The sequence below is a fragment of the Acinonyx jubatus genome, chromosome A3 (assembly GCF_027475565.1).
Source record: "Acinonyx jubatus isolate Ajub_Pintada_27869175 chromosome A3, VMU_Ajub_asm_v1.0, whole genome shotgun sequence".
In the NCBI taxonomy this organism is placed as follows: domain Eukaryota; kingdom Metazoa; phylum Chordata; class Mammalia; order Carnivora; family Felidae; genus Acinonyx; species Acinonyx jubatus.
In genome coordinates, this window is record NC_069388.1 from 105,322,800 (window position 1) to 105,348,408 (window position 25,609).

At 42.0% G+C, this 25,609-nt stretch overlaps 1 protein-coding gene across 15 annotated transcripts in view; it reads left to right on the plus strand.

Moving 5' to 3' along the window:
• Positions 1 to 25,609, plus strand: part of SLC8A1 (solute carrier family 8 member A1) — a 390,461-nt gene that overhangs the window by 54,826 nt on the left and 310,026 nt on the right. For 3 of the 15 annotated variants that reach the window (XM_027033621.2, XM_027033622.2, XM_015084466.3), the window contains exons 1-2: positions 384 to 690; positions 19,391 to 21,222. In XM_027033621.2, coding sequence (XP_026889422.1) covers positions 622 to 690; positions 19,391 to 21,222 — 1,901 coding nt within the window. In that variant the 5' untranslated portion in view covers positions 384 to 621. Of the gene's footprint in view, positions 1 to 34; positions 259 to 379; positions 691 to 16,153; positions 16,176 to 19,390; positions 21,223 to 25,609 lie in introns of those variants that run through there. The other 12 variants (XM_027033627.2, XM_027033626.2, XM_053201001.1 and 9 more) reach the window with 9 other exon arrangements.

Sequence of the window (25,609 nt, forward strand, 5' to 3'; positions counted from 1 at the left end):
CGCCCGGGCCCCGGCCCTCCCAGCCTCCCGGCCTCCGCGCCTGCCTCCCGCCCGCGCGCACCGGCTGCCCGCAGCCGCCGCTCCCGCTCGCGCCGGCGCTGCACGGGAGCCTGCCCGCCGCCGCCCGCTTTGTGCTTCCCCCAGAAGATGGGAGCGACCTCTTCCCGGTCGGGAGCTATTTAAAAGGAGGGAGCGCGCCGCGTTGCCTGCTAGCGCCGCGGAACGGGGGAAGGATCGAGCCACACTCTCCCGAACCAGGTAGGCTCTTAGGATGGGCAGCCGAAGGGATGGGGTCAGCTACCGCCAACTCTTTTCCATTTCGTGCTCCTAAGGCTACACTTCGCTCCGCTTGGGCACAGGACCGGCTGCTAAATTTTGTGTGTGTGTGTGTGTGTGTGTGTGTGTGTGTGTGCGCGCGCGTGCGTGTGCCCCTCCACGTTTTCTGGGGTGTCCGCGCTTCTCCGGGAGCGAAATTGCTCGGGCTGGTGCGTCTGGGCGTGAGTGTGCCTGCCTGCCAGCGCCGGCTGCCTGAGGAAGAAAGGGCTGCTAGGGAGGGATGCTGCACCCTGCGCGGCGCGGGGCTCGGAGGCTTCAGGGCGCGAAGAGCTAAGTCCGCCCGGAATGCTGCGCTGCTGGGCATCCAGGCGTCCCCACCCACCGGGCTCTGCTCCGAGGTCATCCCTCCTCCTGGTAATCCCTGGGGTCTTCCCCCAAGGCCACACTCGCGAGTCTCTTTTCCGGCAAGCTCTAGGTGTTCCTTCGCCACGGACTGCGGAGAGGAGGGAGTTGTGGCCAGGGCAGACGGAACAGGCAAGGGGGGATTGCAGCGGGGAGTGGGCTGAAGGGTCCCGGTCTCTGGACACCGTGCAGCGGTGTGCGGTGGGGATTGGGCGCGCACAGGCATCTTTCCCCCTCGAGATTCGAAGGGAACTTTGCAGCTGCATTATCTGCCTCTGGAGCTTTGCTGGCTCTTGGGGAAATGGTCTGTGTGCTGAGATGTGAGGATATCCTTCTTGGCTCCTCCTTAATGAAGAAGAGGGAGGTCTTATGGGTGGACGGTCGGCTAAAGACACCAAATCTGCCCCGGCGATGCTTTTAAAAATACAGTATGTGTGCGTCCTTGATTTTAAAAATCCACCGCCCCCCCCTCCGCCCCCCCAGGATTCTGTTGACTATTTGATGAATGACTGGGGCTGGCAATTTGTATTTCCCTCTCCAGACAAAGTGGCAGTGGTTGGGTTGAAAGCAGAGTGATCAAATTTAACAAAGAATTTTTTTTTTTTTTGAAGAGAGCTATAATAGTGCATGGTGTCCGCAGTCACTGGAAAGAAAGTCATGCTTTGCACTGGGTATGTTTAGCCACCCCCCCTCCCCCCCTTAGCCTGGCTCCCTGGCTGGCGCTCTTTATCTCTCCTGCTAGTCAGCCACTAGTGGTTGTGACTATAACAATACAAACTTTGTCCTGCTGGAGGTGTAAAGACTAAAAAGAGAAAAAAGGATATCAGTAGGAGGTGTAGTGGAAGAAGCTTTTTAAAAAATGACAGATGTGGTAAAGACAGTACTGGCATCCAGATCATGGAGGAGCTGCGGAGTAGGTGGAGATTCTGATCAGATCTGGTTAAAGGCATCGCTTGAGTATCTCCAAATATGAGCAATTGAACACCCACAATCCAGCATCTGTGTGAAGATTTCCTAAGGGAAATGGGGAGCAACCAAGAGGGGATTCTGCAAGTATACCTCCCACCCACGCCCCACAAAACACACACACACACACACACACACACACACGCGCGCGCGCGCGCGCACACACACACACACACACACACACGCGTGCGCACACACACACACGCCTGTTTTCTCTTTCTCTCTCAGAGCTACTCCTGCAGCAAGTCCAGAAAGGAGGGAGGAAAATGTGTCTAGATGTTTCATTCATTTCAGATCAGAAAACGAAACCAGAATAAGGGTGATTGCCTTTAGGTTCCTCTTTCAAATCCTGTGTTACTTGGATTTCGCTGGTATGGGTTTGCTAAACTTGCTTAATTGGGAGCTGAGGCTGGTGTGAAAGGAGGAAGGAAGGGAGAGCCAGTTCCATCTTCGGGGCCTTGTGAGTGAGAAGGTGGGGGAAGACCCACTTATTTCATCAAGAAGCAAGATGTGTTTTCTTGAGTGGTTTTCATTTTACAAATTCCACCTGCTTGAAGAATTCCATTTGATTCTAAGTGCTATTTTGCTAAGATTTCTCCCGCCTACTAAAAAAAATGAGTCCTGCTTCCCTGCCCCCCCCCCCCAAATAGCTGTTGTCTTGTACGAAATATGGGATGTTAATTACTGGGGGAGGGGATAAAGAACTGGACAGAGGTAGACCATCATTGACTGTTGAGCTGTGCAGGGGTTGCAAAGGATGTAAGTATCCACGACAATCAGACTTCATTTACTCCGTCTTGAAAGCTTAACAGGGCTGGAAGAGGAGAGTAATGAATCAAAAGAATATGAAGGCTGTGCTTTATATCTATCTGTCTGTCGGTCTCTACGTCTATCCGTCTACTTACTTACTTGTCTATACATCTATCTTTCTATCTATCATTACTATTTAATGGTTTCTGCTAGATCATTTTGGATTAAGAGTAGGGGCTAGATAACCATTTTGTTGACCATAAAGGGGAAGAGAGGTGATACAGCAATAGCAGTGTTTGAACTCCAAATAAAATTACAAAAGGAAGATGAAGTATAGTCAGGACTAGTTGCAGGAATCACATTAATTGTTCTTTCAAGCTTATGATGTTTCAGAAAAAAAAAAATTCCAAGAGAGCTTCAGTATTTTGTTAGCAAGCTATATTTAACATGTTTTTTATCAGACAAAAATAGACTTTTATTTATCTTGCAAAGTAAACGCATGGCTTCTTCCCTCTCAGTATTTAATCTGTTTCTTTGAAAAACATAAATGAGGATAAAAGCTCTGCAGACCCAATGAAGTTGCATTCCTGCTTTAAAGCAAGTTAAAGCATCCATTTAGGTCATGGATGTGTTTCTCCCAAAGTAAGTGCATTTTAGGACTTTGCCATATGATTTTCATGTTGCAATTCAGTGAGAGGAGCCCTTTCTGCATGATGCCTTCAGGTAGAGGGAGCACAGCTTGGAGGTTAAGAAGCAAGCTGTCTGCCCCACCAGCATGGAAACAAACAAGATCCCAGTTGAATTAGAAATTAAATCTGGAAAAAGAAACACATGAGTAAAAGAGGATGGTACAGTACATATCTTGCATGCTTTATATTTTTTGCAGTGTGAATGAATGTTGCTTTTAACCAAAAATTGTTAAGTTGTTGCTTTACATTTGCAGAGAATTTAGGAATCAAAACGTGGCAATCTCTCTTCTTCCTGCTCCTTTCGACCCCCCCACCTCCCACCCTTTTTTCTTGTAAGGGATAGATGTCTCTTGCCAGAACATCTCCCAGTATTGTCCATACCTTATAGTTAGACCCCTCATCATAACCTCTACCAAATAGTCTCCCATCTGATCAAATTCTCCTGCTCCCTCTTGTGGCAAATATTCTCCCTGACTTTCCCCAGATTTCAGAATCGCAACTACCATCCCTCAAGGCCCCGTTAGCTGCCTATCACTTGGGTTCTAATCTCAGTAATATTTGTGGCTGACCAAGACAGTGGGCTGCTGAACTAGGCATTTCCAGTTTTCTCTCTGAACAAAGGGAAATCTACCCCCTGGAGACATACTTGAGATTTAGTGAAAGTACATGTCAGATGCTTTCTGACCCATTGGGATGGAGTAGATTCCGGAAATGTGAGCTTTCACAGTCAGCTTTTGAGATTTTGATTTGGACTCAGAGCTAGTCCGGTGGGGCCTCATTAAATACAGTGAGATTATTTTCCGTTTTCTTTCCTTCTCTTCCAAAAGATACCTCTTTCCCTGTGTGTCTGTGTCTGTGTCTCTCCATCTCTCTCTTTCCCTGCCTCCCTCCCTTCCCAGGCTCTTACACACACACACACACACACACACACACACACACACACACCCCACAAAATATATTTTATAGAACACATATTTTGCATGCTTAAACTAATCAATAATTAGGCTCTCAGTAAGGTTTGTACATCAAACAATCCATTTTCTGAACTGGAGACTTCTAGGGTGAGCTACTCTCACTGGCATGTTTTCATCGAGAGCGGTTCAGAATACGAATGAGGAGACTGGGTGCCTTTTTCCAGTGTGTTGACTCAACTTGGAAGATGGTTGCTTGCAGCCCTTGCTGCCTCAAGTGTTTTGTGTGGGCTCTCCTGGCTGACAACTCTTATTGAACTCTAAGTGTTTTATTTCCACATCTATGATCATCCTTTGCTCCGCCCCTCCAGGAGAGTGTAGTATGTAACGAGATAGACAAAGGTTCAAGAGAATCACATTTTCTCTTTACCTGAAACTTTGTAGCCCATTTCAGGAGGAGGGGGAGGACATATGGAAGGAGAAAAGTCCTGACTGGCAGCTCAAGTGAAGGAAATGTGTTTATGGTCAAGGGCAAGTACATTGTAGGCAGCCGCCTATAAAGTGATTGGAGGGGGGCAAAACATCTTTGGGTTTGAAGCGTTTATCCATCTGTAAACATAAGATCAGAAATTCTCGCTATGGGACCTTCATTTGAATTAAGTAATTCTATCTAGTAGATCCCTAATAAAACGCAAGGACATCACCCAGGAAAGAGCTACCGTTAATTCTCATAAACCATTGACGTCTGTGTATTCGTTAACTTGTATTGGTTTATCAGATCAGCTGACAGACAAGTCCTGAAGGCCTGGATCACAGGAAGGTGAAGCAGAAGTGAAAGTAGTTTGAAATTGGGTTGGTGCCCAGTTTGTGCCCTCAGAGGCTCCTTCTGGTGGGGAAGTGTGAGGGACCTGAGTGCCCTCAGAGGAAGTAGAGAGTAGCCAGACAGAGGCAAAGATATCAAAAATTTGATCCTTTCTTGAAAACTTAGCTTTTTAAATTCTTCTGAGAATGGGCACATTGTATCCCCCCGTGTGAAATGTTATCCTTAAAATCTCAAATGGTTTCTACTCTGTGTCATTTTAAAATACTCATACCAATAACCTACAAAATGCACATACGATACCAATTCAGACAGATGGTTTCATGCATATATAATATAGACAGAAAAATAAATTCAAGTATTAGAATTCATCTTAATTTTTAAAAAGACAGAAAAAATAATCACTTTGTAGATGTCATTACATGTGAAGTCAGAATAATGAATAATTTCTTCATTGAATCGAACGTGAGATGAAAAGTCAGACAGACAAGAGGGTGATTCAGCAATTTACTCCAACCCAACCATGATATTTATTGAGCACTCAGTGTATGCAAGGCATTGCACTGGGCTTTTCAGAGAATGCAGATAATGAAGAGGAGTCATTTGACATTTGCTGAGTGCCCACTGCATGCCCAAGGCCAATCTAAGCACCCTGCGTATGTTTTCTCATGTAATGCTCCTAAGTGCCCTGCAAGAAAGCGTCGTTCTCCCAATTTAAAGATGAGACCCTGGCTCAGTTAAATAACTTATCCAAGAGCTAGTAGGTGACAGTACCAGTTTTTGACGTTGTTCAAGAGCCCTGCTCTTTGTACCATGTTTTCTATTCTTAGGTCTAGGGCACCTAAATGCTGGGCCAAGTGAGAACTATTGCTATGATTGTCTAATGAGCAAAATTCTATAGAGTTGAAAGGAAGAAGAGAATATTGGAAAAGCCTTCATGGAAGAAGAGGCATTTTAGTTCATTTTCAAAGAGTGAAAAGGACTTCTAAAATAAATCAAGCCTAGCTATTTTTGAAACCTGTAAACCAGTCCCCGCTAATTTATAGCAAGGACAACCCTGGGGCGATGTTCGGGCCATTTCCAGGCTTTTGAAATCAGCTGTGTGTCTAGTCAGAACCAGGCATGGAACAGGGGATCTGGAACCAATGATAGCATAGGCCACTGTATCCGTGTATTTTACAAGTAAACCCCAAATTCAGGATGAATTTCCAGCATGACCTTTAAGGAAAGAAGCTGTAACAGTTCGAGAGGTCAGACAAGGGACAGACCACCTGCCAATCTGTTCCTCCCTGAAATTTGATGGTCAGGCTTTCTGGGCCATTACAGGTGGTTTTTCTTTCTTTCTTTGGCACTGAATGGCTCTGGTGCTTTCTCCCTTGAGCTTCTTGAACTTGTCCACCTCCTCACTTCTGCTTCTCCTTAAAACATAAGGCCCAGGGCCCACTGTGGCTCTGCTCTGCTCGATGTATAGCATCCAGTCCTAACAGCAAGTTTAGAGAATCAGACTGCTTACCCTACCCGCAGACCTCAACTTCCTGCGTAGACTGGGGCAGAGTCCCCAGAGGGAGTGGCATCGGGCAGGGGCAAAAGGATAGAGTTTGGAGAGGTGCTAAGTCATATATCGAATGTCTCTCAGAAGTTCCAAGTCGCTCTTCCAAAATAATCTACCTGCCAAATGCTGGAGGATGTGAGCTCCCTAGAGCTGACATGTGTGAGTTGGGACTGGGCAGAGTTGCTGGCTCTTTTTCCCCCAGACTCCTTGCTGCCTCTCTTCTCCTGGCCATGCACCTGTCAGTGGCCCCTTTGAAGAGCTGCTCCTTATCTGTGCTCTTGCTGCTTTGAACCACAGCTAGCTCTGGAAGAAACAGCAGAGATCAAATAAGCAAATGAAACAAATAAGCAAATGAAGGCCATAGGAAAGTACATGACTTTTCAGAGTGAAGTAGGAAACAGTTGAATTCAGTAGGGCTCTGAGGTCATTTCCACAAAGTCCCATCTTCCTTTTCTTCTCTGATAATATAGAAGGCCTCCAGAAATGTATCTGTGTTTTCTGGCCTCAGGAGTGTCCGGATGTCTATTAATGATTCCCCAAGGTGGAAAGGGAACTATGACTTTTGCTTCTAGACTGAGGGTATTGACTAATAAAATGAAGGGCCCTAGAATACTCAGACTAAAGTTCTCTGAAGTCAAGAGACATATCATGATAGTCATAATATTGATGTGTATTCAGCAAAAGGGATAGTTAGCATCATGCCAGTTTGCTTCCCTTTTCCTCATTTTCCTCATCTATTAAATGAGAATGATCATAGTAAAAGGCCATGTGGGTTTTTCTGTGAGGAATAATACATTAATACTTGTGAAACATTTGGACTGGTTTCTGGCACGTGAGCGCTCAATAAGAATTTGTTCTTATTCCTTGAGATGAATGGTGAGGCTCTGTCCCTGCCTGTATGCTTTTATATGAACAGGGTAATTATGGGAGGTCGCCATGGGAAGGAGGAAGATAAGGACACACAGAATGACATACACCAGCGGTCACAAAACTGTTTTCCAAGGGGCCACATAGTAAACATTTTTGGCTCTGTGGACCATAGGGTTGTCACAATTAGTCAACACTGCTGTTGTAGCAGGAAAGCAGCCGTTGACGATACACAAATGAATGGTCATGCTGTGTGCCACAAAACATTATTTAGTGACACTGAAATTTGAACATCATATAATTTTCACATCAAAAAACATGTTTTCATTGTTCCAATTATTTACGAAGGTAAAAAAAAATTAACAAAATGAGCCTTATAAAATTAGGTGACAGGCTACATTCGACCTGATGGCCATAGTTTGGCAACTCCTGACATACAGCTAGATTGTGAGAGACCCAAAGGCGATATTAGTGAGTCAGAAGAATCCTAGCATTTGGGGTTGGGATTGCGCAAAGAGAGGTGGCCTAGAGCCTAGTATCCAAGACCTCGTGGTAGAGCCTAACTCTGGCAAGTCTGAGATGTGTGGCTTTGGAAAGGTCTTTTAAGTTACCATGGCCTGAGTTTTCATGTTGGGAAAAGGGAGTAGAGGCAAATTAGTTAGGCTTTCAGGGGACTTCCTAGCAATAAAAGCAGTTTTATGAAGGGAGATTGTACATTTAAGATGGATCATGGAGGGCTGGTGGAAAAGCATGAGAAGGGAAAACTGTGCACGTTTGGGTAATTTTTATTTAGTAGCTCAGTTGATTACCAGGAACAGAAATCCTGGGAAGATAGACATGTGCTGTATTGTGAATGTTGACCATGGACAACAAAGGGAGGGATTAGGATATTGTAACTTCATATTGTTAGCAAAATTCCCCAGTTTTACAGACCAGGCCGAGAAGGAGAAAATGACTTGTCCAAGGCCACAGGACTGATCCTTGAGATCAGCAGTCATTGGCCCCCAGACTGATGACCCTTCCGTCTACCCCATTGTCCCTAGCAGAGCGATGGAAAGAAATTAATTGTGATTACATGATTGTGACCTCAGAGGGGCAAGTCTCAAAAAAATTGCAGAAGCCACTTTCAGTATTTTCTAAATGTGAAAGCATCCCCTAGCATATCTAAGAAATTAGGTCTGTCGGTAACCAACCCCATTCCAGAGAAGGTGAACTGCAAAAAGTTTAACCCAAGACCTTGTACTCCAACAATCTTTTGCCTGGGTTCCTGCTGACTATCTTAATTTTCAGCTCACATGTTATTTCTTCAGCAAAGCCTTCCCTAGCAGGTCTGATTCTCTATGACTTACCCTTGCAGGACTGCGTGTTGCCTTTACAACATTTATCAGAGTTAACAATTGTTTCTTTTTGAACTAATTTAAAATAACATCTGTCGTCTGTCTTCCCAGCTACATAATATATTCCAGGAGGAGAGAGAGTGTATCTGTTTACCTCATGATTTTAGCCCCTGTGCCTCTCCCATTCCAGACAGGTAATAGACATTCAGAGTTTGTTGAATGAGTGAGTGAACGTTCTCTCATAAGTCGTTGATATTGATGAAAATAATCCTTGCTTAAAAGGCGTAAGTTACTATCTTCACTTGCTAATTAAATGATTAAATGATTGGCATTTCTTCCTCCACTGACTTTTTTTCTCAACTCTTTTCCACTGGCTCCTCTCCAATCCTGGCCTATCACAAAAAGACCATAACATAATCGTCTTGGCATGGTTACATAACATTAAAACCATAACACTTCAGCCAATATTTAAACACTTCTTCAAATATAGGTATATGGGATTGGTTTAAAGGGCATATTCACTAGATGCTTTATCTAGTGGAGAAATTGTATGTTTCATAAACTGTGCTCAGGGATTTGTGTAAAAATTTCATGTTTTCCCATAAACTACTCAATTTATTCCTCTAAATATTAGAATTTGGCTAGTTCCTTTCTACCCTGCTTCCATTTAAAAAAATCTATTTGTTGTATATACATGTGCATCTAGTTTTAGAGCCATGACATTAGGTATATTGTCAGAAACTTTAGAAAACGGTAGCATAGAATATTGACGAAGGGTCACCATTACACGAGCATCTATCAACTTGAGTTTTTTAAAAGAATATTTCTTTTCCCTTCCTACTACTGCGTTTCTCAAGAACATCTTATTCTTTCAAGGACTGTGATTTGACACTATGCAGAAAAATTTAAAAGACTTACAAACTTCAAGTTGATAGGGTTCCGTCTTCTGAAAAGCAATCTACTTGAAGATGAAGCTTAATGACTCAGGGAAAAAGCTGATGAAATTCACCAGCCTCTGCTCACATAACCAGCATTTTCCTTGTTAAAAAAGATTTTTTTTAAAAAAAGGCATTCCGGGTGTTCCTATCACATAGCTTGAAATAGGATTCTGTATTAAATATTCCCAGTCCCAAGAGCCAACTAGAATGCACAAAGCGACTACAAAGATTTAGCCTTGAGTTGAAGTGAACAGAGGGGCTGGTGAAAAGCCCCACAAAGACCCTATAATTTAAAGAGCACAGCCTTCCTCAGCATCTAAAGCTTCAGGTTTGGGATTTATGTTTCTGCATATTGTCTCCTCTATTCAGGAATTGTGCATGGAACCTGGATAGAAAGTCTCCAAACTCTTCCATTTATCCTGGGTCTTTGTCATGTGTTGATGTAATGTCCCAGCAGTCCTTAGCTGTTTCTATTTCAACAGGGCAGAACTAACCCTTGGCAAAATTATGAAGTAGGCATAAATGACTCCCAATGCTTTAATCTCTTTTGGGAGCCCCCGTGATCTCCTGTTAGCGTCCATTCTCTTCCACTGTCTTCTCTCCTACCTCCCGACCCCCCACCCTCCAACTCACCAAGGGGCTTCATATTTTGATGCCATCTGGAGTGCCAATCTGTGGGAAGAAAAGCCCTTCTGATGTATTATTTCACATCAACACCTTGCTGCTCTTGCAAGAAACACTAATTCTAGTTTTTCAGTACTAGTCTCTGTCCAGTACTTTGTCTAAGTGCTCTGCTCTGCAGTCTGTGTTTGCTGAAGATACCCCATGCCAGTTCTACTCTCTACCCAGTTCTTCCCTTTAATCCAATGCCGCTGAGGGGTGTTGCCAAGACTGCCCATATCAAATCAGCTGGGGTGCTTATTAAAGTTCGAATTTGGGTTTTCTCTTCAGAGGTACTGTACATCGGATGCTTTTGTCATCCTTCCAATCCTGTCCTTTAAAAAAATTTTTTGGGGGCGCGCCTGGGTGGCTCAGTCAGTTAAACGTCCGACTTCGGCTCAGGTCATGATCTCATGGTCCGTGAGTTCAAGCCCCGCTTCGGGCTCTGTGCTGACAGCTCAGAGCCTGGAGCCTGTTTCAGGTTCTGTGTCTCCCTCTCTCTCTGACCCTCCCCTGTTCATGCTCTGTCTCTCTCTGTCTCAAAAAATAAATAAACGTCAAAAAAAAAATTAAAAAAAATTTTTTTAAATTTATTCGTTTTTGAGAGACAGAGAGAGACAGAGCAAGAGCAAGGGAGGGGCAGAGAGAGAGAGGGAGGCACAGAATCTGAAGCAGGCTCCAGGCTCTGAGCTGTCAGCACAGAGCCCGACACGGGGCTTGAACCCATGACCTGTGAGATCATGACCTGCCTGAGCCGAAGCCGGATGCTTAACCGACTGAGCCTTCCAGGTACCCCTCGATCCTCTCCTTTTATGGAGTATTCCATATCCTTCCTAGTATTCGTGGTAATTTGAGTAACTAACTATTTGAGTTGCTTGAAGACGGTGAGTTCATCAGGTGCAGGTGCAATCATTTTTGTAATCCCTGTAGTGTTTGGTTTCGTGCTTTGCACATAGACACCACTCAATAAGTGCTTGATGAATAAATGACTGGTCCACTGTCTAGAGCCAGAAATATACCGAGGGCTGTACTTCACTCAGAAAACCCAAATTTCTTAAGATGAAATGTCAACAAGCTCGTGTGGAAAATATTTTTAGGTAGGAAATCTTTTTTGGTGACCTAGATATAAACGCATGCATATGACCTCATTTTTGGTTCCCAGTATGTAAGGTCAGACCTCAAAGAAGGGCTTCTCTTTCTCTTCAGGGTGGATGCCGAACAAATTATTACCTGAAATAGTTATTATTGTCCATAACGAGGCCCCTGAAAGAGTCACAGAGCACAGATGAGGTGTTCCGAGGCCCTGCCTCGAGGAGTTCACTATGCTTAAAAACCCTGGGTTGTAGAGATGTAGGCTGGGAAGTCTGAGGTTTCTAGAACCCTGGTTGTATTAACCCAAGAGCTCAAGTGCATTAACTTGGTAATGAGGAGATCCACTTTGAGTGTGTCAAGGTGTATCCATGATCTCACGGTCTGAATGCCTGGAAAGTCTCTCCTTTTCTGTGATTCTCTAGTAACAAAAGAGTTCTGTTCCAGAAGGGGGACCTACACTTTGGCTTTTATAACATCCCACCAGAATATGAGTTTCTTGGGGGATATTATCTTATTCATCTTATTTTGTTTTGTGTTGTTTTATTTTATTTTATTTTATTTTATTTTATTTTATTTTATTTTATGAGAGAGTGCATGAGCTGGGGAGGAGTAGAGAGAGAGAGACAGAGAGGTAAGAGAGAGAGAGAATCCTAAGCAGGCTCCACGCTCAACATGGAGCCCCATGCAGGGCTTGATCCTATGACCCTGGGATCATGACCTGAGCTGAAAGAGTCTGATGCTCAACTGACTGAGCTACCCAGGCACCCCTCTAATTCATCCTTTTTAATACAGTATCTGGCGTATGTGAGTGGCTAAGAGAAGTTTGGCAGACAAAACCATGAATGAATGTGTTTTCCTGTTTTGTTGGATTACTTACTTGTTTAAAAATTAAAAAAAAAAAGAAGTCATGACCCCAAGATAGCAAAATTGTGAGCTGCATTGAAATTCTTGAAAAAATATTGACTTATTGTTCCTAGAGCAAAGTATTAACATGTCATGCTAAAATTTGGTATCGTTTTCCCTACCCCACCCATGTTTTATTTTAGTTTTGCATGCTCCCTGCTAGGATTTCTTTCTCTATTTTCTTTTCTCCGGACCAAAGGGAAAATCCTTGAGATTATTGCATGATTTTGGAGTGATTTCAGACCTCAGATTTTAGCTGATGATCCCCCAAATGGATCATCTTTCCCTCACTATGTGATGAATAGGAGTGCTTATAAAATGCTTACTCAGGGGGTGAGGAGGCATGAGACAGGAGAGAGGGCCATGAAAGCTCTTGATAAGATAGTATAAACGATAGACATTTATTTAGGGGGAAAGGAGGGTGGCATGGAAAGGTATTTTGCACGAAACACCTAAGCAGGGGGCTCTTTTTTACCAAATAACAGAATCGTTCACACAGGAAGTGGAAACAAAAAGAGGCTGCCATTTTGGAAAGCATGATGGTGTAATTAATGCAAAGTGCCTGGATTAAACTCCTAGTAGTTGTACTTAGGTTTGTATGACTTCAACCGGCTTACTTTTATGAACCATTTATTTTTCTCATTGGTAAAATTAGAAGGATAGTATCTCCTTGCGATGTTGTCAGAAACCTCGGGGACAGTGAATCCAAAGCAGTCAGTAAAGCCTCTGGAACAAAGCAAGTGCTCAGTCAATGGTTGCAGTCATTATTGTCATAAATACCCTCACGGGGGGCCTTCCTCTGCCCTTGGCACTGGCAGAATGAATCTGAGGACAGTCCTGGTCCAAGATTAGCCGAGCAGCTTCCCTTTTTTATTGAAAGACTCTGTTGTCCAGCTTTCTTTCTCTTATTCCTATTTCCACGCCAGTATGCAGAGTGACTATATTTAAATGTATACTCTTGATGTGCTGATGTGCTTTCCCTTTTATGGGACCTCCCTGATGGAGGTCATTTTTGGTTGGTGTTTGACCAGATGTCTGTTTATTTTACTGCAAGGAGAAGATAGGCTTTGTTGGGGATATTCAAAATATCAGGATGAACTTGGCATTCCAAAAGAAATCAGCAAGCCAGAGCTCACGCAGGAGGACCCACCTCCAGGACCTGGGGAAACTGTCAAAGCCCCAGTTCCTCTTTTTATGCTGGAGGTCAGTTTTTCCAGGGTGAGGTTCTCTGTCCGTGAACCTGAATCCCCTTTCCTCTCCTCCACCTAATGCTGACATTGGCTTTTCAGTGTGATACCGGCCTCTACTCAGTTTAGGGGCATCTACTTCGCACAGGGCACAGTTTTAAAATCAGATGCCTAGTCCCAGCTCTCAGGTTCTGATTCACCTTCAGAGATTTGGTGAAATCAGCACATGACTTTCTGAGAATTATTGTATTCACTCAATAAGCAGGTGCTGTGTATCTTTCATGTGCCAGATTCTGCTCCAGGAACTGGGGCTCCGTTGATGAACAAAAGAGACAAACATCTTCACCTGTAACAAAGTTTACATCTATCAGAGAGAGATAGGCAACAAAAAGAACCCTTAAATAAATTATATTAGCACGTAAAGGGTAATAAGTCCTACATAGGAAAACAAAGTAGGGAGTACATCTCATGACTTTCCAATAACTTCTTCATTATTTTAAATCCTAAATTCATCTTTATTTTTTTGGCCACATTGCCTGACCACTACCCCAGTTGCTTCCTTTGATGAGTGAGCTGGGTGTTTTCTGACATGGGACAGGATCCTGACTGTAGTCTAGTACGTTCAGCCAGAGGGCGGGAGCCCTTTTTATGACCTCTCACTGCCTGTACTCTGGAGGACCTGTCCCAAAGTATTAAACAACAAAGAGGAAATTCTCTTTGAGAAAAAAAAAAAAAAAAGATAATAGCGGAGAGTCGTTGTGGAAACAGAGATCCTTCCTAACATGTGGTCACGGTCTGTTAGCCTGAGGTTGGGTGCCAGAACAGTAATTTGCACCCTAGATGGCTAGTTAGATAAGGAAGATCATCCTCTGGCATCATCCCTTTGTCTAAAGTGTTTGCAAGTGCTTGTCTCAATAGTGGGTAAAAACGTATGGTTGCTTTAATGTTGCCTTAGAAACAGATTAATTGCTTAGCTTTGATGCATTCAGTCAGCACGAATTACATAGAAAGGAATTCTAGGTCCTGATGAGGGAGTCAAGGAGTTCCTTTGAATAACCCAAGCTGCCAGTCAATAGAATGAGATTAGGCTGCCCTGTGCACTGGACTGGTGGGGGTGCCAAAGGTGTTTCTTCTCTCTGAGTCGGGTCCTCTCTGGTAGTCAAACCTGGCTACAGACCCCCACGGGGAAACCCTTACACTGATTATTCCTCAGGCCCCTGCAGTGGGGGGCTCTTCCCCACTCTTTACCAAGGAAATCTGTCTTGGTAAACATCTGTCTTACAGGTGCATGTTCCATTCCTATGACCTCGCCACCTTCAACACTGGTGTCTGGGCCTTTTCACTAACCTTCATCACTGCCATTCACATCTGTAGATGTGGCATTGTTAGTTTTCCTTTAAAATAAATAGTGAGCAGAAGACGATCTGGGTATTCTTGACTTTGTGCCGAAGGCTCATTTAGATGATGTAATGGATATTCCTAAGCAAGAATCAGCCTTTGATGTAAGAGTTGATTTGAAACCACTGTGAAAAATAGCCTCCCCTTTGTTACAGAGTTCAGTAGACCAGGGCAGAATATAAGAAAGCTGGGCAACAGAATGACATATCAACAGCCTCTATTCCCTGCTTAATTTTTTATGGAAATAGGTTTTTAAGGAGACAGTGGGAAGGGTCAGGTAGTTCTACTTGAATCTGATGACAGAGGAAATACCCTGAAACAAAAGAATGAAGAAGGAACTCCTATTTAGATAACATCTGCCCCACATCCTCCAAAGCATTTGGATTTGGTAATTAATTTAGTAAAGAAAGAAACTGAGGTCCAGAGAGTTCTTTCCAGTCGCTCCATTGCCAAAAATCTGTATCAGGGTTTTGTGTCCACTGATTTCACAGATTACAATACTACCACCTTTTGAATATAATTGTGATGTTTTGAAGTTAACCTCAGAAACCCCCTTCCTTTTTCTCTGATAGGAATTTTTACTGATGCATCCGTCCTTAGACATCTGTACCCTTTTGGCTAAGAATATGCTGTGAGATGTGGGTTGGGCAGGACTTTTTTTTTTTTGGCTGACCTAAGGGATTGCCCTGAGAGTGTGTGCCGGAAGAGGTGGCCAGGTAATTGGTAAAAAACAAGCAAGTTTAGGGCAATTGTGTCTAGGAACATGCCAGCCTGTACATTACACCACAGCTCTCAATGTTTGTCTGTTTGAGTCCCTAATCCACAAGATCAAAGTGAGGCTGTTGGAAACCTTCCATGGGGCTTTGCTACTGAGGCCCTCCTAACTCTTCATGGAAGCCAAGAGGTTTTCCAATGGGCCAGTCCAAGTCCAAATCCAATAGCTCTCTAAGATTACTTCATGCACTATCAGGGATGCTGTTATGGAACAGTTAATGATACCAGTCTCAGAGACAGACCAGGGTTTGAATCTTCATTTGGGAGTTTACTATCTTTATGACTTCCACCAAGTACTTAACCTGTCTGTGCCTCAGTGAAGCCCGTCTCTGAAGTAGGCTAATAATATCTACTGCATAGGGTGATTGTAAGGGCACTGAGCATTACATAACTCCAGGCAGTGCTATTCTCATGGACTGTAATGTAAATGGCAACACTAGGAGTTGTACAAAATAGCAATGCTGGTTATTGTATTAGATATAAGAATACATATAAAGAATTTAGCATAGAGTCTGTTGTAGTGTTTGTAAATAGAACCTCCTGTTAATCTCTCAGGCAATTGGCCATGATTTGCTGTTGTGCTGTTTTGACATTTACTTCTAAGAAAGAAAATAGTTGGGGGCACAGAACACACAGTCTTCGAAGAGCTGGAGGTAAGAACGCATGGTCATGGTCAGGGGATGGAAAGAATTTCCATATTCTAGAACTCAGAGGCTAGATCCTAAAAGGTCTGAACAGCTTGTTGAGGGGATTGGGTTTTGTTTTCAGGGCAATAGGCAACCAAAGAAGAGTTTTAAGGGGAGTGAGAGAGTCAGAGCTGTACTTTAGAAAGCTCATTTTGGCTGAAATGTGAAAATGGAATGATGAGATTTGGCAGGGATTTGAAGCAAATGGTGAATTATATCAGTCCTGGAGACAGGCACAGGTTGGAATCTCCGTTCTGGGTTTCCTCTCTCCATTCCATACTACACTCTGTGAGCAAATACTTAACCTTTCTGATCTTCACAGGTTCCCAAGACGTTTTAAGTTGTAAATTTTCCAAAGGTTTTAAACTAGAAATCTTTATTGTATCCTTTTTTATACCTGCCAGGCATTGGGATCATTTATAATTCAGGGTGTTTTTTTTAAGTTTTATTTATCTATCTATCTATCTATCTATCTGTCAGTGCAGATCCAGATGTGGGGCTGGAACTCATGAACTGTGAGATCATGACCTGAGCCAAAACCAAGGGTCAGGAGCTTAACCAACTGAGCCACTCAAGTGACCCCAGATTTTTAAATAAAAGGCAAAACCTGGTCTCCTTGTTTCTTGCTTGTCCCTATAACTGTATTCTTCAGGGAACAAGCAGAAAGATCTTTGTAATAGGAAAATCAGCTGATCTCACGCTTCTGATCAGAACCTCCCCATGATTTCCATCTCTTTCACGATCAAAGCCGGTGCTTTAAGGTGGACTCCATTCCTTTCCTGATCCATTCCATTCCCACTATGTCCCCAGCTTCTGAGCCCTGTTCCCCTTGCTCATGCCCTCTTGTCACACTGGTTCCTCTATGGCTCCTAGATTACGCAAAGAAAAGTCCCAACAGGGTCTTGGCACTTACTTGGAATTCTCCTCCTGTAGATATCCACAGGGCTGGGTCCCTTAGTTCCTTCAGGACTTAGCTCCAATGTTATCTCATCAGGGATGCCTTTCTTAACGATCCAATATAAAATCATGTATGCTATGTACACACACTCACATATACACTCACACATGCTCTCACACACATGGACTCCCTCTCCTACTTATATTGTTTTCTGCCCCCACCTCTCCAGCACTTTTTCGCATCTGACATTTATTTATTTGTTTCCTCCCTGATAGAACATAAGGTCTTCAAGGACAGAGACTTTGTATTTTTTTTGCTTTTAATTCATTGATGAATTCTTAGGACCTAGGAGAGAGCCCCGCAGGTCATTCTAAAGCATGTAGTAGGTGGCACTCATAAATATTTGTGGAATAAATGGCTGCATAAGGGAATTTAAACTAGGTCTCCCACTACTCTTGCAGGTTGCTTCAATGTCTCCCTGTTTTAAGTGGCGATCCCACAACCTACCCAAGCCCTATAATGACCGAACAAGTAGAATCACGGACCATGAATCTTGCATATTTTAAAAATATGCTTTTTTCTCTTTTTTCGGCCTTTTATGTAGAATGTAATTCTGCTACCACGACCCTCTGCTGTGTCTTTAGTGTGGGGAAAATGTCAAAGCTTATCTCCCAATAGCGATGAGATAAAAGGGGCTTTTTGGCAACGGTGGGCTCTCTGAGGGTCTGCCAGAATGTGCCGGGCCAGGGGGTTTCTCCTGGGCCATGGTGAATTTCCACTATATGCCATCAGTAGCAAACATGGGCCAGAGAATGTAGATGAATGTGTGGGAGGCTCTTAGACTGCCCCAGGCTCTGAAAAGCTCCAGTCTACCTCCACTTTTAAGTTTTTATCAGGCCACAAGGTGATGTTCTGACTCAGGACCTCTTCTTACCAACACTGTATCTGATGTCATAACTGGCCTTCCAGACCAGAGTTACCCTGACTTGGACCAGACCTTCCTCTATGTCAGCACCTAACCAAGCCTTAGAGGCAGAGGTGATGTATGGTCCAAGTGGAGTTTTGCCTGAGCTGGTGGGTGAGGTTAGTGCCATGGTTTTCCAGTCCACAACTTTGCTTTGTTTACCAAGCTTTATGTGGCTCAGTGACTCTGCTGCTAGATCCCTAATTACTTACAGCCCTTCATCATGTATATACTTTGTGGTCACTGTTGTTCTGCCACATGAGCTAATTTAGATGGAATTATTGCTCCTGGATTTTTTGGTCACTTGAACCCTGTGCAGAACCAATATATGTTTTCGAATGACCATGGAAAAGTATGACATCAACACCGAGAAGGAACATTTTATGGCTAGGGAAAGCTGATTTCACAGCCTGTCAGACAAGAGCCTTAACACACGACTAGACCCGGACCTGGTTATCTCCCTTTCCTGCTGTGGACAGCCTGTAGATTCTAAAGCGAGATCTGTACCCAGATTCGAAGAGCTGTGCTTCAAGAACCAGATGCCCAACTGCTAACGTATCCGGGGAACTGGGCTTGCTGAAAATTAGGAGGAAATGTACTCTCCTCAAAATATGTTTTTAAAAACTATACTTAACGTGCAGAAATACTGCATTACAGCCGAATATTTTTCCTCTCAAGTACAAATACCATTGACTTTGTGGGAAACCTTGAAGATACCCCTGTGTTTCCAAGTAAGCTTGGAGCCATAGGACATGATTTCATAAAATGCAGTGTAAGGTGTGCTCCAGAATTTAAGATCATTGAGAGGCCTTGTGTTGGTAAAGTTTTTAGAGTCTGAACATTAAAACAGCAGTCTTAATAAGGTGATTTTGGCAATGAAACCATTTCTGGAAGGTGATTATAGTAACCAAAATTTAAAAGAAAACCTGCATTAGCAACAAGGAGAAAATTATTCAGTGCTTCAGAAGTCTTCCCCCGCCCCTGCCCCTTATTGGCTGCTAGTATGCCTAACTATGTATTCAACAAGGCAAACCTATAATTCAACTTTTCACTTCCAGGAAGTCAATTGTATACATTGCTCCGGGAATGGAGGCTTCATGTAGAAAAGCAGAGAGATTGAGTTGTGAGTTTTACAAAGGGTTGCTTAATCAATGATGGATACTTAGAATAATGATTCACCATAGATGTTATGGTAGCCAAAAATAAACAAATCATTGGTAAAAGTAATAAAAGTAATTAATTAGTCATGCTTTGGATCTGGCTCTGATGGTGTGATTTTTTTTTTCCCCTACCCTCCCTCCATCTTATTTTTACTGGTAGGTTGGGACAGTTGGAAGTCTACCATTGTACAACATGCTGCGATTAAGACTCTCACCTACATTTTCAGTGGGATTTCATCTGTTAGCCTTCGTGGCTCTCTTATTTTCCCATGTGGACCTTATAAGTGCTGACACAGAAATGGAAGGAGAAGGCAATGAAACTGGCGAGTGTACCGGCTCATATTACTGTAAGAAGGGGGTGATTTTACCTATTTGGGAGCCCCAAGACCCTTCCTTTGGAGACAAAATTGCTAGAGCTACCGTGTATTTCGTGGCCATGGTCTACATGTTTCTCGGAGTCTCTATCATTGCCGACCGGTTCATGTCCTCTATAGAAGTCATCACGTCTCAAGAAAAAGAAATAACCATAAAGAAACCCAATGGAGAGACCACCAAGACCACTGTGAGGATCTGGAATGAGACTGTTTCGAACCTGACCTTGATGGCCCTGGGATCTTCTGCTCCAGAGATTCTCCTTTCGGTAATTGAAGTGTGTGGCCATAACTTCACTGCGGGAGACCTAGGTCCCAGCACCATCGTGGGAAGTGCTGCATTCAATATGTTCATCATTATCGCGCTTTGTGTTTACGTGGTCCCAGATGGAGAGACGAGGAAGATTAAGCATTTGCGTGTGTTCTTTGTGACAGCAGCCTGGAGCATCTTTGCCTATACTTGGCTTTACATTATTTTGTCTGTCATCTCTCCTGGGGTCGTGGAGGTGTGGGAAGGTTTGCTTACTTTCTTCTTCTTTCCCATCTGTGTTGTGTTCGCTTGGGTAGCAGATAGGAGGCTTCTGTTTTACAAGTATGTCTACAAGAGGTATCGGGCTGGCAAGCAGAGGGGAATGATTATTGAACATGAAGGAGACAGGCCATCTTCCAAGACTGAAATTGAAATGGATGGGAAAGTGGTCAATTCCCACGTTGACAATTTCTTAGATGGTGCCCTGGTTCTGGAGGTTGACGAGAGGGACCAAGATGATGAAGAGGCCAGGCGAGAAATGGCTAGGATTCTGAAGGAGCTCAAGCAGAAACATCCGGAGAAAGAAATAGAGCAATTAATAGAATTAGCTAACTACCAAGTCCTAAGTCAGCAGCAAAAAAGTCGAGCATTTTACCGCATCCAAGCTACTCGCCTGATGACTGGAGCTGGCAACATTTTAAAGAGGCATGCAGCTGACCAGGCAAGGAAGGCAGTCAGCATGCATGAGGTCAACACTGAAGTGGCTGAAAATGACCCTGTTAGTAAGATCTTCTTTGAACAAGGGACATACCAGTGTCTGGAGAACTGTGGTACTGTAGCCCTGACCATTCTCCGCAGAGGTGGTGATTTGACCAACACTGTGTTTGTTGACTTCAGAACAGAAGATGGCACAGCCAATGCTGGGTCTGATTATGAATTTACCGAAGGAACTGTGGTCTTTAAGCCTGGTGAGACCCAGAAGGAAATCAGAGTTGGCATCATTGATGACGATATCTTTGAGGAGGATGAAAATTTCCTTGTGCATCTGAGCAATGTTAAAGTATCTTCCGAAGCCTCAGAAGATGGCATCCTGGAAGCCAATCATGTTTCTACACTCGCTTGCCTTGGCTCTCCCTCCACTGCCACTGTGACTATCTTCGATGATGACCACGCTGGCATCTTTACTTTTGAGGAACCTGTGACTCATGTGAGCGAGAGCATTGGCATTATGGAGGTGAAGGTATTGAGAACATCTGGAGCTCGAGGAAATGTTATCGTTCCCTATAAAACCATCGAAGGGACTGCCAGAGGTGGTGGGGAGGACTTTGAGGACACTTGCGGAGAGCTTGAGTTCCAGAACGACGAAATTGTGTAAGTTCTTTTTTTTTATACACCTGTGTGGGGTTGAGTGCATTTGTGAATGGGAGAGCGTATGCATTTTTTTTTTTTAATGAAAAGGCATACAAGGAATGGAATATTTACTGTAAAGGCCCCTTAAAAAATACTAGTGCTCCCTCACGTGCCACTTATCAATATGGTCTATATAGAGATCTTGATTTGGTTTTATTTTTTTTGTATTTTTGCATACTTTAAGTACATTATAGAGGTTATGATAGAATGAGTTTTGTGACACAGTTTATCAAACTACTTACGATGGGTTGAAAATGTGCATTCTGTTTTCAATCACATGATATACATACAAAAAAAAAGAAGATATTTATTTACTTACTTATTTGTTGAAAGTGAATATTTAAACCCTCACGTTAGGCCCCTAACTTCTTTACTGAGTACAAATTGGGAAAGCCCAAAAAGGAAACACCTTTGAAAAGAATTTCCTGGCTACCAGGGCTTGACTGGAACATTTTTTTGCTGCTTGTATCTGATACTGTGTTTTTGTGACAATATAAGATAATGTTTCTGTTTCCATGCTAATGCTTAATTATGACTTCATGACCAATTCTGCTTTTTTTAGTTTTATGCCAACGTGGGAAAAGTCATATAGCTCTTATTTAGTTCTAGTCTGATTGTACTTTCCATGATTACGTGAACCCTTTTACCCTACTGATAATAGTGACGGAGAGAGAATAAGGTTCTGTTCAAGCATCCTCTTTGACAAGGAACAGGTTAGGGAAAAGGATTGGGAACAATTTACTCTTCCTATTGACACTTTACAGTGACACTTGCCAATGTTGTCACACCGAGTGCCTGGTTGTGTGATGATTCTTCCATTGACAGCTGCTATTTAGAGCTATTTCTCCTTCCTTACCTAGGAGGGGGCATTGCACTCACCAAATGCAAAGCAGAAAGTTTGAGTCAATGAGCAATGTCCAAACTGGAAGGAAGGAAGGAAGGAAGGAAGGAAGGAAGGAAGGAAGGAAGAAAGGAGGAAAGGGAGGAAACTGTAATATCTCCAGGACAACAAAGGGTATTAAAATGAATGATTATGTTGGTTGAATTTCCAGGAAAAAATATGTAATACAGTTTGTTCTAAAAATGGTTAACTCTTGTGTAAATGTTATGTGATATGTCAAATGCCAAGTATGTTCTCTCCAAAACTACATTCTCCTGCTAAAAGTGTAGAGTGAGGGTGAGGGGGCAGGGGAAGATGGGCAGAGGGAACAGATATTCCTGAAGATGGCTTCCGATGTCTTTACATCTCTTTGATGTTATATTATAAAGATGGACAGTTACCGAGTGTGGTATCATGATGGAATCAAGCAAAGCAGAGATTATGATATCCATCTTCAGATGCGTGTGTGTGTGGGGGTAACTTCGGATGAATATTTATTTTATGTTGGTTCTCATATTGCTAATACTCCCCTTATTGGGATGTGTTTTGTTGGGACATGTATTTTACTGAAAGATAGTAATATAGAAGCAAATGAATACCTTGCATACTTAAGGAAGGATTTTCCCAGAGGCCTTGCATTGAATGTGATCCTGCCCACATTAGCTCATAAACTTTATTCCTTTGGTAGGAATTTTTTCTCATTATATTTTTTAGTCATTTCAGTTATTGAACCCTCTTGTATTAGATAGCACTTGTGATCTATATAAAAGTATATTACATGTCACTTAAGTAATATTGAATATTATTAAGTGAACTCACAAGGTAGCCCTTAAATATGACCAAATGGGTGTTTTGTTTTGTTTTGTTTTGTTTATTCATTTTACTTAGGATGTTTTCTCCTGGAAATGTCTTGACTTTGTTAATAATGGATCTGTACTTCTTTATTTGAGAGGCGGTCTTTCCTTCTCTATTCTGCCGTTCAGGACTTTTACCAAACCATAAACCTTCTTTTGGGCACAGTGTAGAAGAGGAAGAAGAAGGGAAAACAAACAAACAAATAAACAAAAAACAACTGACATTGATTTGATGGAATAGCTTATTCTGCCAAGCTCCATTTAAAACATTTGCCCTATGCTATTAAATTGATTTAATTCTTGCTAAGGAAGGAATATTGCCAAATTCCAGCTTTAGAAATTTAGATATCTTGTGAAAATTGGTAAGAACGGGTAGAATTATTGGCATACTACCTCTGTGTATGTATTCTTTGGAGTATTCTAGATCAATCACTCGTTCCTAGTTTAATAAAACTCTTACTATATTTTAGTCACTAAGTTGAAATACGAAATTTTAGAAATGGCAAACATTTTATTTATCAGTAGAATAAAATTATGGTCCTCAATTTTTTTTCTTTTTTCTAGAATTTTAATTTTAAAGAGTCTTCATCCTGACATTATGGAGTTATTACTGACAAGCTTTGTAGATGCTTTTAATATATCTCTTGCTCAAATAAATTTGTTTAGGTGACTGGGGCTTAGCCTTCAGCTAGGCACCAAGGATTTCAACAAGTGTTTCTAGAAAAACATAATATTACCAATGATCCCTTCTTTTTTTTTTTAAGTGGATCATTTTTTCCTCTGGAAGTTGTTTCTTTTTTTTTTTTTTTTTAATTTTATTTATTTATTTTGAGAGAGAGAGAGGGAACGAATGAACAATCAGGGAAGGGGCAGAGGGTAAGAGAGAATCCTAAGCAGTCTCCATGCTCAGCATGAGCCAGATGCAAGGCTTGGTCACATGACTACAAGGTCATGACCTGAAACAATATCAGGAGTCAGACACTTAACCGACTGAGCCACGCAGGTGTTGTTCCTAATGCCAGATCCACACTATCAGATCCAAGCCACAGAGCTTATCATCAGGCAGTGAAGGTGAACGATATGGACTCAACCCAGTTTCTCTTAAAGAATGTATTGATAACTCATCCAATTATGCAGTTAATCTTGAGAGGTGACTTTCTTAGAAACCTGCGATGTATAGGTAGGACTGTTGATTCCACTGAACTTTATTTACCACTTAAAAAATCTTTGTCTTTGTTTAATGCTGTGCATGAAGTCAGAATTTATGATTCTTTCCAGAACACCATAAAGAGATTCTTGGAAAAGCCTGGATTATATTCCCTTCCTGTCCTTTAATACTTTTTTGTGATTTCACTCAGCACTGAAAATTCTCCAACCTTTTGTTTCTATAGAATTGAGTTTAATCTCTCTTTTCTTTTGCAGTAGTCTTAAATAAAATCTTCCTTGCCTTAAAAACAAAAACAAAAACAAAAACAAAACAAAAAACAAACTTACCTATTTTAAGAAGCCATTAACCAAGGTAACCATTTCTGCCTTGGATCCAATGTGATCAAGGATGGAGATCAAAAGGCAGTCAACTTTATTGATTCTTTGGTATCAAGATCAAGGTAGATTCCTAATCTTTGACCTTATTTTTGTAGAAGTCATTTAAATTGATACAAGCATATCTGTACCTATTCATTCACATGTTTATATAAATGAGTTGAATTATTTCAATTTGACCTTGCTTAAGATCAAAATATGTATCTGACAAAGATACTGATAAGTGATGAGTGGTGCTTGTAGTCTTAAATAAAATGTATTCTCGACAAGACATTTTACAATTACAATGCAAAGACCCATTAATAGATATAATTAACATTTAGCACGTGCTTTTGTATAAACTCGATCAATGACAAATACTAAACCCATGCCAGCTAATCTTGACTTTTAACAGGGAATTCTGTCTAATGTCAACAGCTAATAAAGAATGAAGAACATGCTAATTTGATTTGTGGTTTGGTAGGTGATATCCACAAATTTGAAGTGCTGCTAATGGCCGTTTTTTAATGATGCTAGTTTAATGGTAATACTTATTACAAAATGTTGTTTGGTCTTCCAAAGTCCAACATTAGCTTGACTGTTCTGTAAAATGTTAAGGTTAATTAACTAACGTAGATACAAATCAAGTTCAATGACTTAGTCGTAACCCAATAATATTTTTGGAGAATGACTCAAAGATCATGAGCATTTACTATTATATATTTAAGATGCAGAGTTGAAGGACAAGGTATGTAGGTTGGAGATTTTGTGTAACATATTGCTTAGCAAATCAGTTTACTGGGCGTTCCTAGCCACAGCATAATTTATTAAACAATGGGTCTGTCCAAATTTAATTTTGTTTTAACAACTAGTACATTTTCAAGTGTGATTGTAACTCCATTCCCTTTAGGAAATACAATATGCAAGACATCTCAACAAATATAGCTTTTTTGGCACTAAATATTTATATTCCTGTTTTTGGAAAAAGAGATAGAAATGAAATTTTGTTATTATATAGGGTCTGTGGCATTCTTCTTATTATATTCCAGGGAAAGTAAATGCTTTGTTTTTGCTACTTATATCACCAGTGTTC